We start from the raw sequence: 14,295 nt of genomic DNA, 5'->3' as shown, positions 1-14,295 counted from the left end.
GGTTTCCATGGCTGAAAGGAAATTTGAACCCTTGTCTCCCAGGGTCTTAATCCAACACTCAAACCACTACACCACACTGTTGTTGTTGTTTTAAAAAATATGGCAATCCTAGTTTAAGGCAGAACCAGTGTGGTTTATGGTTTGGTTGTTGGACTAGGATTCTGGAGGCCAGTGTTTGAATCCTCACTCAGCCATGGGATCTCAGAGTGACCTTAGACAAGTCACGCTCTCTCAGCCCTAGAGAAAATTGGAGGAAACCTCCTCTGAAGGAATCTTGCCAAGAAAACCTTGTGACAGGTTTGCTTTAGGGTTGCCATATGTTGGGGGGAAACTTAAAGGCACACAACAACATTCTAGGGTTTGTTGGCAAGATTTCTTCTAAGGAAGTTTGCTATTGCCTTGCTCTAAGGCAGAGAAAGTATGACTTGCAAAGATCACCTAGTGGTCTGAGCAGAGAGTTGAACCCAAACCACTACATCACACTGGCAGGCTCCCAGCTCCTTTTTGTCTTCATTCATTTATGTTGCTATTTATTTATATTTGATATATACTACATCATTATTTAAAACTGGGGTCCACTGCAGCTCACAAAAAGATTTTTAAAAACCCAACTACAAATGAAAACAAAAGGGCCAGAATCCTCTTGCTGTCTTGCTCATGCACACATTCGCCTGTGAAAGTGCTTGGCCCATATTTGTCGATTGCTGAGCATCTGCATTCAGTTCAGTATCGCACAACTGGAGTTGCATATACAGTATCCAGTGCACATTGTGTATTGTGTGTTGCATATTCAGGTGCATATTGCTCCTTGCACATCCAAACATGCCTGCACATTTGGTCAAGCATTGGGTTGCACAATGTTGCAATTCATAAACAATGTGAACATAAAGTTACACTCTGTCTTGTCTGTGTAGAGGATCTCAGTCAGTAAGTTATCCTATTTAAATGCAATTAAACAAGTTTGAGCATTAAAAACACAAGTGATTTTTTAAAAAAAATAGTCTCAGAAGCACATCATTCAGGATTAAGGATTTAGATCTACAGGGGTGGTTCTTGTCTGTGTCCTACTAATGGGAGCGATATATGTGAGAGCATGTGGAAGAGGTTTGAATGTTCGTCTATGACTCTGGAGACCAGGATCTGAATCCTGGCTCTGCCATGTAAACCCACTGGGTGACCTTGAGCAAATCACACTCTCTCAGCCTCAAAGGATGGCAGTGGCAAACCCCCTCTGAAGAAACCTGCCAAGAAAACCCTATGATAGGTTCGTTCGCCTAGAGTCAAAAATGACTTGGAGGCATACAACAACAGCCTTTTCTTCTATGTTACCCCAGCTGAAGAATATCCTCCCCTTAGAGGACTGATTGGCAACAACACTGGCTTTATTCTGATGCCAAGTTAAAATGTGGTTTTTAATTAAAGCCCTTAAGGCCTAACTGATTTCATCCAAATCTTCACGTCTGCATTGTTTTAAACTTTTTTAACTGGTAGCAGTCTGTCTTGTTTTAACTTTTTATATTAATAAGCTTTTAGTTTGCCTATTTTTTTTTTCATTTTTAAGTTGGTTTAAGTTGGTTTAATTGATGGACACTGCCCTGAGACCCTATAATACAGGGCGGGATCTTCTTACCTTTGTGCTTGCATAGTGCAAATTAAAACTCAGATAGTTGTGTGGTGGCTGTGTCCCACACCATCCCACTGCTAAATACAAAGGCCAGAATCCTGTTTTGGACTTATTTCCTCATAAGTGGACTTGTGTATGTGGGAATTAGAACTCAACAGTTGTGTAATGCCTCTATCCAGTCCAGGGCTGGTGTTATGTTGCTATGTGGAAGAGCTAGCAATGTGCCTCATGTGCATTGGTGTCCAATGCACAATGGGACTAATGCACAATGAGACCAGTATACGTCAGTCCTGATGAACAGTGCATTCCTGATGCACATCAGCCACATTTACTGATGTTCCATTATACATCTTTGCAACATAAGTAAAGAAGTTTCTTAGTGCCTCTGCTAGATAGCTAGATATGTCTTGTTGTTGTTGTTGTCATGTGCCTTCAAGTCATTTCTGACTTATGGTGACCCTAAAGTGAAACTATCATGGGATTTTCTTGGCAAGATTTGTTCAGAGGAGAGTTTCCATTGCTTTCCCTGAAGCTGAAAGCATGTGAGAGGGGGTTTCATGTCCAAGCAAGGAATTGAACCCTGGTCTATGCCTTGAGTAAAAGGTTTCCTAGCGCCTCTGCTACATAGCTAGGTATTGTTATTCTTCTGTGTCTTCAAGTCATTTCTGACTTGTGGCAATCCTAAGGTAAACCTATCATAGCGATTCTTGGGAAGTTTCTTCAGAGGGGGTTTGCCATCCTCTAAGGCTGAAAGAGTGTGACTTGCCCAGAGTGTTGGACTATGACTCTGGAGACCAGGGTTCAAATCCCAGATCAGCCATGCAACCCACTGGGTAATCTTGGGCATGTCACACTCTCTCAGCCTCAGAGGATGGCAATGGCAAACCTCCTTTGAACAAATCTTGCCAAGAAAACCCCATGAGAGATTCGCCTTAGGGTTGCCATAAGTTGGAAATGACTTGAAGGCACACAACAATAACAAGAAGTAAAAAACATAAGTAACTTCCAAAAGTGATATAGAGGCCAAAGAGGAGATTCAAAATCAGAAAAAACACCCCCTCCTTCAAACAATGTTTAAAGCAATAGTTTTTTGGGGGGAGGAGGGCAAATATGTAGGGAAATTGCCCCTCAGACTCTCTAAAGCAAGGGGAACTGTAGCTCATGGGCTGTATGTTGCCCCCAATATATATATATATATATATATATATAATCACGGGCTGGCTAAAACAGAAGCATTAGACTTGCTGTAGAGAGGTGTGCAGTCTGCATGGGGACTGGAGGCAGAAATTGTCCCTTTCTGTAGGTCAAGTCCTGCAGGAAAAAGGAATGACATCAATTGCTGAAAGTACATGGCAAAATTTGCTGCCTTTCCAGATGTTAGAAAATGCTCTTGTATCCCCCCCCCCAAACACACACACTTCTCTATTCCATTGCATATTTAGTGCCTAGGTCTGTTGTATACCAGGCAGAAACAGATGTGCCTTAGAAAAGCAGAAGTTACCCATTGAGGTTGAAATCTTATCAAGGAATCCCAGCTGGAGTAGACCCATTGAATCAATTGTTGAACAGTGAGTCAATATATAGGTAAATTCAGTTGCTGCCAGCTTGCTAACTGGGATCCACCAGATGCAAAAGTGAAAACACACAATTAAACAATAATTTAAAAACCAGGTTTAAAATAGGCATCATTAAAACACACACACAGAGACACCAGCACCGCAATTTAGCGATATCCAGCGTATTGTGTAAAGTGGGCCTTATATAATCACTCATCAAATGCCTGTTGGAATAAAAAAGGCCTTTGCTTCTTTGCGAAAAGAAAGTAGGGAACGAAAGATTTAATAATGAAAGTCAAGGATGAGCAGAGAGAAACTGGGTTTTTTAAAAAGGAAACGTGGGTTTTAACAGGGACTATCCTTGCAATATTAAGACAGCAAGGAAGTATGAAAAGTTTACTCATTTCTAGCATAGAAGAGGATCTAAAACTGAACCAAGTCCTTCAGCTAACGACTGATCTGGGGGTAAAAAACATGTGGCCAAGCAACATCACAGTATGGTCAAGACAGGAAAAGTTATAAATGAGGAAGAGCACACAAAGAGGAGAGGCTATTGCAGCTCCATTTCATAAGTGCAGAAGTACTACACTTAGGCAGAAAACAAAGCAAATGCACAGATACAGGATGGGTGACTCCTCGCTTGACAACAGTACCAGCGAACAGGATCTAGGAGCCTCAACATGAGTCTATGGTGTGATGCAGCAGCTAAAAAAGCCATTATGATCCCAAACTGCATTAATAATAGGAGTATAGCGTGTAGACTGAGAAAAGTAATTTGTTGTTGTTATCTGCCTTCGTGTCGACTTCGTCTCATGTTGACCCTGTGGATGAGATGCCTCCAAGATTCCCTATCTTCTGCTTCTCTGCTTAATTCCTGCAAGCCTATTTCCATCTCCCCCCAACTGAGACCATCCATCTGACATGATGAGGTCTCCCTCTCCGTCTTCTCCCCTCTACCATTCCTAGCATTATTGTCTTTTCCAATGATCCATGCCTTCTCATGATGTGGCCAAAGTACATCAGCTTCAATTTGATCTTCTAAGGAGACCTCTGGCTTGATCTGTTCCAAGAACCATCTGTCTGTCTTTTGGGCTGTCCATGGTATCTGCTATCCAGATCTCAAATGAATGGATTTTTCTCTTGTCTGCCTCCTTTAGTGTCCAAATCTCTCATCCATACACGGTGATGGGGAATATGATGGCTTGGATGATTATAACCTTTGTGCCCAAATCTTTACTCTCCAGGAGCTTTTCTAGTTCTTTCATACCCACCCTTCCCAGTCCTAGTCTCCTTCTTATTTCTGGACTACAGTCACCATTCTGGCCTATATTTGATCCTAGGTACAGGAATCCTTTAATTATTTCATAGAGTCATGGAATCATGGAGTTGGAAGAGACCACAAGAGCCAGCCAGTCCAACCCTCTTCTGCCATGCAGGAACTCTCAATCAAAGCATCCCTGTGAGTAATGGCCATCCAGCCTCTGTTTTAAAGCCTCCAAAGAAGGAGACTCCACCAGACTCCAAGGGAGTATGTTCCACTGTCGAACAGCTCTTACTATCAGAATCTGGAATCTCTTTTCCTATAGTCTGAATCCATTGCTCTGTGTCTTTGGACCTTATCACACTAGACGAATCCCGCTCAGAAGCGGGATTTAAAAGTACCAAAAAAACCACAAATGCGGGATATTTTTCAGACGACGTTTCTTCCAAACAGCATTAATGCGAAAATAAAATGAATGGGGAAAAAATGACACCTTTTTACCTGCGGGCACTTTTCTATTTGGTGCAAATGTGTCTGAAAAACATCCTGCATCGGTGGGCTTTTTCTTCTTTTAAAATCCCATTTCTGAGTGGGATTCTAGTGTGATAAGGCTCTTAGTCTCTGGAGCAGCAGAAAACAAGCTTTCTCCATCCTCAATGTGACACCCCTTCAAATGCTTAAACAGGGCTCTCATATCACCTCTTAACCATCTCAGTTTCAATTTCCTCATTGTCTAGATTGAATTTATGTATCCCTTCGGTGGTCATAATTTTTTTGTTCTCTTTATGTCCAGCACTAATCCTACCTTTGCACTTGCATCTTTGACCTTCGCTATTAGCCATTCCAAATCTGCGATGTCTTCTGCCATTATTATGTATCATCCTTGTCCTTTAGGTTGCCTTCCTACTGCCTTCATCCCTCCTCCTTCTGAGTCTAGCTCTGTTTTTCTTATCATGTTTTCAGCAAAGAAATTGAACAAATAGGGTGAAAAGATGCAGTCTTGCCTGAACAATCTGCGTAGAAGTAATAGTGCCACTGTATTCTGCTTTGGTCAGGCCCCACCTGGAATATTGTGTCCAGTTCTAGGCACCACAATTCAAAAAGGACGTTGAGAAACTGGAGCCATGTGTCCAAAGGAGGGCGACTAAAATGGTGAAGGGTCTGGAAACCTTGCCCTATGAGGAACGCCATATGGAGCTGGGGATGTTTAGCCTGAAGAAGAGAAGGTTAAGAGGTGATATGATAGCCCTGTTTAAGGATGTCATATTGAGGAGGGAGCAATCTTGTTTTCTGCTGCTCCAGAGAATTGGACATAGAGCAATGCATGCAAACTACAGGAGAAGAGATTAATTAGGAAGAACCTCCTGAAGGTAAGAGCTGTTTGACAGTGGAAGATGCTGTCTTGGAGTGTCAGGAGGCCTCCTTCTTTGGAGGCTGTCTTTAAGCAGAGGCTGGATGGCCATCTGTCAATGGGGATGCTTTGACGGAGAGTTCCTGCATGGCAGAATGGGGTTGGACTGGATCAGGGCCCTTCTTGGGGTCTCTTCCAACTCTGTGCTTCTATGCCTCTGCTTTTTTCCTCTTGAATCTATTGATTACAATCAATTGTTGAAGTCTGAACTCAGGGGGTGCATGATCTACACTGCAGAAAATAATGCACTTTGACACCACTTTAACTGCCATGGCTTCTCTACACGAATCCTGGGAGGCGCGTAGCTTTATGCCAGCCATCCCCTTTGGCAGAGAAGGCTAAAGACCTTGATAAAACTAGAGATCCCAGGATCCCAATCGGCTGCAGTAGGAAAAAAGTGGCGTCAAAGCGTGTTCCATCCGGCAGTGTAGATGCAAAATATGGAAACGCTTCACGAATTTGCGTGTCCTCCTTGCGCAGGGGGCACTGCTAATCTTCTCTGTATCGTTCCAATTTTAGTATATGTGCTGCCGAGAAGCGAGCACCGACTCCCTCCTGGACCGAGCCTTATATAGACCTCCAACTCTCCATCTTTTCCAGGTTATGGTGAACAACTTGGGAACCTCATAAAAGAGATGTTTTTCTCTCTTATCTTACTGTGCTGTTTGTAAATTAAATAAATAACAGTCTCTCTCTTGAAAGTGAGGTTGTAGAAGAACTACAAAGCCAAATATCCAGGGAAAGAGAAGAAAGGGATGAAAGATGAGAGGGGAGAGAGGGGGGGCTGGTTATGCAAAATGAGGGGGTGCTTCGTTTGGGGACAAAGAGGTTGGAGGAAGATGTCCACCGCCTTAAAGCGCCATCACTTCTGGATTCCAGTTGCAGCTTCACCTTGGCAGGGAATGATAAATGCAAAGAAATGAGGGGTGCATCTGCACTGTAGAAATAATCCAGTTTGATACCACTTTAACTGTCATGGCTCCATCCTATAGAACTCTGGGAATTGTAGTTTTGTGATGCACCAGCTCTCCTTGGCAGAGAATGCTAAAGACCCGTAGCAATAATGCAGTTTGATGTCCTCCTTTTCCAGGACATGTCCTCCATTTCCACCCTCTGTCCAGTAGGAATTTCAAGTTGACCTTCATTTTGAGCATGGCTAAGAGGCATGAATTTATAGTTCTATAAGTGGGGCTTTTTTAGCTTTTTTTTTTTTTTGGTCATGTCCTGCATATTTCCTGAAGGTCCTACATTTTGCGGTGCATTGTCCTCCTTTGTGGTGTGGACATCTGGTCACCCTGGGTTTGGTGCCACTGTTACAGCCACGGCGGAGTCCTGGGATTTGCAGTTTTGCAAGGCACAGAAGGCAACAGACTGTGTACAACTACAAATCCCAGGATTCCATAGGAGGGAGCTGCAGCACTTTAAAGTGGCGTCAAAACTGCATTATTTCTACAGTGTAGATGTACTTTCAGTTTGCAGCAGTTCAAGTAAGCTGAAGACAAAGGCGGGGGATAGAAAGAGATGGAAGGAGATGAGAGAAACTGGGATATTTTAATAGCAGCTGAAAATAGGACAATAGAGGACTAATTAGCACTTAATTAGAACCTATCATGGGGTTCTCTTGGCAAATTTATTCAGAGGGGTTTTGCCATTGCCATCCTCTGAAGCTGAGAGAGTGTGACTTGGCCAAGGTTGCCTAGTGGGTTTCCATGGCCAGGCTGGGCATCAAACCCTGGTCTCAGAGTTGTAGTCCAACATTCAAACCACTGTGCCATGCTGGCTCTCTTGTTTTCCTCTAGGACCCAATCATTTGTCCTTTTAGAAGTCCACAGTGTTTGCAGATCTCTTCTCCAGCACCACATTTCAAATGGTCTTCCTATCAGTTTTCTCCACTGTCTAGCATACATAGAAATGGGAAATACAATGGCCTGGACAATTGTAACTTTAGTGTTCAATGATATATCTTTACCATACATAACTCACCAACAGGATTCCAGCCTCTGCATTTGCACACTTAAAACACACTTAATTAAAACAACAATATATGGGCTCTTGATATCTGCTGGGATTCGGTTTCAGGACACATACACACACACACGCACACACCCATGGATAACAAAATCTGTCAATGCTCCAGTCCCCTTAAATACAATTGTTTTTAAGTGCCCTTGAGTCGATCTCGAACTTGAATCATGGCGACTCTATGGATGAGGCATACCCAAGACCCTCTGTCCTGTTCTTCTCAGCTTAATTCCTGCAACCTCATAAAATTAGTGATCTCTTTAATAGAGTCCATCCATCTGGCATGCAGCCTTCCTCTCTTCCTACTTTCCTCCACCTTTCCCACCATGACTGTCTTTTCCAGTGAGTTCTTCCTTCTCATGATGTGTCCGAAGGATGACAGCCTCAGTTTGGTTGGCTTCCAGGGAGGTTTCCGGCTTGATCTGCTCTAGGACCCATTTGTTTGTCCTTTTGGCTGTCCATGGGGTCCTCAGCACTCTTCTCCAGCACCACATCTCAAATGAATGGATTTTCTTCCTATCAACTTTCTTAACTCTCCAGCTCTCATATCCATACATAGTAATAGGGAATATGATGGCTTGTATGATTCTATCTTTTGTGCTCAGTTTTATATCTTTGCATTTTAGAATCTTTTCTAGTTAATAATAATAATAATAATAATAATAATAATAATAATAGGCTTTATTTGTATACCGCTTTTCCGTGGACGATCAAAGCGGTTTCCAATATCAGATTAACAATACATAACACATCATGACTCTGCTTCTCTCCCCTCAAGATGGTGGTCGGGAGGAGGGCTCTTCTTCTTTCAGAGTCTCCCTCCCCATTCTAAGTCTTCTGATTTCCTGACTGAAGTCCCCATTTCTATCAATGTTTGGGAATTTTTTTCCTGTTTCTTTCTCTTCATTGTCTAGTTTAAATTTGTGTAGATTCTCTGTGGTCATTATTTTTGTTTTCTTTATTTTCAACATTAAGCCTGCCTCTTGCACTTTCTTCATTGATCTTCCTTAGTAGGTGTTCCAGGTCTTTGAGGTTTTCTGCTAATATTATGGTGTCATCTGCATGTCTTACATCCTTGATATTCCTTCCTCCTATTTTCACTCCTCCTTCTTCTGTGTCCAAGCCTGCTTTTCTTATCACATGTTCTGCATACAAGTTGAACAGAAAGGGCAAAAGGATACAGCCTTGTCTGACCCCTTTGCCAATGCAATGGCATAGTGAAATGGTGTCCCTTCTATAAAGCGTCCAAATGAAGCTTTGATTTTTGGAATTCATAGATTTTAAAAATATTCTCAAACTGTGGATGTTTGAATCTGTGGATAATAAATAAATAAATCAGTGGATACAGAGTCCTGACTGTAATAACAACAACTAACTTTTTGTAGAGGGAAAGGTGGAAGGAGGTCTTACACATAAGGAAACTCCTACAATCCCAACACAGCCTTGTGTATTCTTTACTGCAGTTGTCTTGATGTCATTGGATTTGTCTACATTCCCAAAGGACATTTAGCTGTGCTCCTTTGTCCCTGATACCAGAAACTGAGCCTGAAGCCCGAATGGGGACTCAGCCCCGCTGGCACCTTTCTTCACATTGTGCCAGTAATCCTTTTGTCAGGCATTGCAATCCTTTGTCTCTTGTCATTTTCCCAGGGACCTAAAAAGCCAGTTCACCTCTTTTGCCAATTTCTTGCCCCCATGTCATTTTTCAAGAGACCCCCCTCTCTCATCCTGAAAGCGGCAAGTGAAAGACATGGGAAGCTTTATCTTCCTGGGAAAGTTTTGATGCTATTAGGCTGTGTCTACGAAAGAAATGATCCCCACTAAAAAGAAATACAGTATGTAGCCTTTTGGGATGATGGGAAGTATCTTGTACAAGGCCACTGAGACACAAGGACTGTCTTGACAAAGAGAGCATGGTTGATTTTTACTCAGAATTCTGTTTTCAGTGGCATTTTGCCTCCCTCCGCTCCCAACACACACGCATGAAAGAAAGGCACATAACTACTAGCTGTTCTCAATTGTTTTTGATTTTTAAGGCAAAGTTTCGTTGTTGTGTGCTTTCAAGTCACCTCCAAACTATGGTGACCCTAATCCAAATCTATCCTGGGGTTGATTGGCCAGATTTGCTCAGAAAGGGTCTGCCTTAGCCTTCTTCTGAAACTGACAGAGTGTAACTTACCCAAGTTTATCCAGGGGGTTTCCATGGCTAAGCAAGGATTCAAACCCTGGTCTCCATGTAAGAACCAGAGTGGTGTAGTGTTTTGAGTGCTGGACTATGACTCTGGAGACCAGGGTTTGATTCCAAACTCAGCCATGAAATCCACTGGGTGATCTTGGGCACGCTGCACTCTCTCAGCCTCAGAGAAAGCCAATGGCAAACCCCATGATAGATTCACAAGTTGGAAACAACTTGAAGGCACACAACAATAGTCCCAAGCTCAAACCACTACAATATACTGACTTGGAAAGCTTTCCCAAGCTCTGGTTTCATGATAGACTGCCTCTGAGTGTGAAGGTGTCACTAAACCATTTTGTCTTTACCTATTTATTATTTGTTAAAATCATGACTTGCCTTCCCAGTAAATGGTGCTCAAGGCAGCTAATGTAAGTGCCTTCAAGTGCCAAATTAAGGCAGTCCCATGAACTTCATAGGATTTTCTTAGGCATGGTATACTCAGAGGTGGTTTCCTCTGAAATACAGCCTACAGCACCTGATATTCCTTTGTGGCCTCCTACTCAAGTACTAATTTGGCCTGACCCTATGTAGCTTCCAAGATCAGAGATGTGGAGCAGCAGCTTTTTAAAAAGGAGGTAGTGTACAAATTTAAAACAACAACAAAATAAAGTGTTTTTTTTTTAATTAAAAAAAAACCCTAAGTTGGGTAACAGGGGCACCACACTGGGTGAAAGCTCAGATGGAGGAGTCTCTTGGTGCGCAGGTGGGAAGGAGCTGCCTTTCAGGTCTGGCAGCTCCCTTTGCCACCCAGCCAGCAGCTCTGACAGATCCAAAAAAGGCTGTTAAAGAGTGGAGGGGTGGTATTCAAATGATCCACACTGGGTGTCAAATTTACTAGTTATGCCTCTACATCCACCCAACCAACCACACATGACTGCAATGTTCTTCCGTCATCATATGATTCCTTCTCTTGTATTCCAGATGGAAATGCGTCTCCAGGATCAGCAACTAGCTCGGCAGCTGATGCGCTTGCGCAGTGATATCAACAAGCTCAAGATCGAGCAGACGTGCCACCTTCATCGGCGCATGCTCAATGATGCCACCTATGAGATGGAAGAGCGGGACGAGCTCTCCGACCTTCTCTGTGACTTCCCTCTCACGTCCTCCTTCAGCCTGTCCACCCCACTCAAGCTCATTGGGGTGACGAAAATGAATATCAACTCCCGCCGGTTCTCGCTTTGTTAGAAAGAAGTGGGAGAATGGGCACAGGGAATGGGGGAATGGGCACATGAAGTGGGTATGGTGGGCAAAGTTCTCAAGATCAAGGGAAGAGACGAGAGTAAGAGATGGAAGGATACATGGGATCAGAGAGCTAAGAAAGAGATGAACCAACAGAGAGTGGAACTACCATGCAACCAGTCTTCTGCTCATCTAATATGACTGCACTGTGGTGGTAGTGAAGATCATGTCCCATTTGTGAAGGGTGGGTGGTATGAAGAACAGGATGACATTGACACCCACCATAATCTGACACTTGCAGTCAGAAGAATCTCTTGTGGTTGGAACTAGGGTGTGAAGAATGAACCAGGCAACTTCACAATGGAGGGCTGGACAAGATATAGCACCATGCACACCATTGGTAGAGCCTTCTGTCCTACTTCGTACTGGACATTCATGGGAAGGCAGCAAGCAAAGGATGAAGAATCCACATTGCTACTACAAAGGAGAAGCCAATGACCAAAAGACAGGAAGAACTATATAGGATGGAAAACCAGGGTGGAGAAAGTAAAGTGCAGCTCTCAGGGCTGGTTTTGTGGCCCTTAGACAATTTTTTTTGCTCATATGGCTCCTACAGGGTAGAGAAGTTCACAGACACTTCTCCTTATTGATCTGTTGTAGGCCAAGAAAGGTTCTCTTTTCCAACAGGAATTGTACCCCCTGGTCAATTCTTTTTGAGAAAAATCCTCTCCTGGGCCTAAAATGATCCAAAGAAGACCATAACTGAGTTGGAATTACTGGGTGAAGAGGGAGCATTTAAGGACCACAAAAAGTTCTTTTTCAGGTTGTGCAGCCCTCAAAGGTCACATGAAAAGGCAAAATGCCCCCCTAACCCCCAACTGTTCCCCATTCCTGGTGCAGAATATTGAAACTTAGACTGCATCTACATGCAGAAACAGTGCAGTTTGATACCACTTTAACTGCCACAGCTCAGTGTCTTGGAATGTTAGAATTTGTAGTTTGTTGTGGCACCAAGACAGGCAATGATTTTTAAAAATTCACAAAACTACAAATCCCAGAATTCCATACCATTGAGCTATGGAAGTTAAAGTGGTGTCAAACTGTGTTATTTCTGCAGTGCAGATGCTGCCTTACCTGGAATTATTGTACAGAGTGACATACCCTTTTCAGATCAGTTGTTACCAAAGGATGCAATTGAGTTTTAGATCATCTTCTATGCCAGGAATGAGTAAAATGAAAGTATGAGCTTTTCATACTTTCCAACTGTCTTGGTTTGGCAAGGACAGCACTGGTTAATCCTCTGACATCCCACTTTTTCAGCTGCTTTTAAAAAGTCCCTGTTTCTATCTTTTTCTCCCACGCTCCCTCTTTGTCCTCAGCTTACTTCAATTGCTGCAAACTGAGTTCAAAGTGCAAAAGCAGCATGCACTCAGTTAACTCAGCAAGAGGGAGAGGAAAGGTAGGCAAAATCTTGCCCTTCCCAGTTAGCTTAGCTAAAAGTAAACTGGTGCAGCGTCTCCTAGCTTATCAGTTCTTCCACATTAATGACTTTTGCCGTCTTGACTATACCTGGAGGTTGCTTGGCCCGACTTGTGTCAGGGACCACAGACTCCCACCATCACCACTATTGGATGTGGGACAACTGTACCTCCCTTCCCAGTTACTAAAAAGAAATTACTACAAAGATGTCCCATGGCGTATTGGGGTGATAGGGTATACAGTGGGTACTTGGTATCTGCTGGGATTTGGTTCCAGCACCACCACCACAACCCCCCATGGATACCAAAATCCATGGATACTTCAGTCCCATTAAATACAATGGCAGAGTAAAATGGTGCCCCTTTTATAAAATGTCAAAATCAAGGTTTGCTTTTTGGAATTTATATTTGTTTTTGAATATTTTCAAGCTGTGGATGGTTGAATCCGTGGATAAAGGATCTCTGGATATGAAGGTCTGACTGTAATTTGACAAGGTCCTCCTCCCCACGCACCTATGGTTGGAGAAAGGAAGGCCTTTTTCAAAAACCAGTAACTAGACATCAATCGCCTAGGTGAGAGAGTAGGCAGTCATTGAAAACCCTCCAACATTTCGGAGATGAAAAGCAGGACACATGTGACCAAGCAAAAACAAACTAAGATGGCAAAGGTTCCTAATGGGGCAGAATAGACAAGCTAGGAATGGCCACAGCAGTTTGCTTTTATCTCAGCATACTGGGAAGGTCAAGATTTCATCCCTTCCTCCCCTTTCCCCTCTGTTGAATTAACTGAGCAAAAACTACTTTTGCACTTTGAACTCAAGTGAGCAGAGAGGGGGAGGAGGAGAGAGAAACTGGGACATGTTTACAGTTTTTGTGGGTTTTTTGGGCTATGTGGCCATGGCAAGCATATACCCAACTCCTTTCCAGGCAAGCATTCTCTGAAGATGCCAGCCACAGATGCTGGCAAAACGTCAGGAAGAAACTCTTCTAGAACATGGCCACATAACCCGAAAAACCCACCCAAAAACTATGGATGCCGGCCATGAAAGCCTTCGCCTTCACATGTTTACAGTTGTTGGAAAAGGTGGGATGACAAACGGGACTGTCCTTGTCAAATCCGGGAAGTTGAAGGGTATGAGGCCTAAATTCTATTTTAATCTTGAGTTGAGTGGATCTATTGTATCCATTAGATACAATTAGTTACATGGTGACTCACTATTCAAGAACTGATTGAATGGGTCTTCTCTGGATGGGAATACCTAACAAAATGCCAGCATGCCTTTCTATAAACTGCCTAGAGATTTGGCCCAATGATCTCACTATTCTTTGGCCAAACTAACGTAAACTACCTAAGAAGATAAAAACACACCATTAGTGCACCAAAAAAGCCAGCAGTTGGTAGCTTTAAGATTGGACTTTATTACACAGAGGCAAACTGCTTAAATCCCATGCAGAAATGAGATTTTAAAATTCGGAAAATACCTGCAAATGCAGGATGTTTTCAGGCGCATTTGCTTGAAAGAGAAAT

The 14,295-nt window shown here is 43.0% G+C and overlaps 1 protein-coding gene and 1 non-coding gene across 3 annotated transcripts in view; one reads left to right on the top strand and one right to left on the bottom strand.

The window, feature by feature from the left end:
* FAM167A (family with sequence similarity 167 member A) overlaps window positions 1-13,605 on the top strand; it is a 35,768-nt gene extending 22,163 nt beyond the window's left edge. For both annotated transcript variants that reach the window (XM_042446785.1, XM_042446786.1), the window contains exon 3: window positions 11,032-13,605. In XM_042446785.1, the coding sequence (XP_042302719.1) occupies window positions 11,032-11,295 (264 nt within the window). In that variant the 3' untranslated portion in view covers window positions 11,296-13,605. The remainder of the gene's footprint in view (window positions 1-11,031) is intronic.
* On the bottom strand, window positions 6,288-6,397 carry LOC121920108. Its single transcript, XR_006101649.1, has one exon. It is a non-coding gene; the product is annotated as a U6 spliceosomal RNA (small nuclear RNA).
* Window positions 13,606-14,295: the final 690 nt, after the last annotated feature.

The sequence above is a fragment of the Sceloporus undulatus genome, chromosome 1 (assembly GCF_019175285.1).
Source record: "Sceloporus undulatus isolate JIND9_A2432 ecotype Alabama chromosome 1, SceUnd_v1.1, whole genome shotgun sequence".
NCBI lineage: Eukaryota > Metazoa > Chordata > Lepidosauria > Squamata > Phrynosomatidae > Sceloporus > Sceloporus undulatus.
The sequence above is the reverse complement of the archived record's forward strand: the minus strand, read 5'-3'. Positions and strand labels throughout refer to the sequence as shown.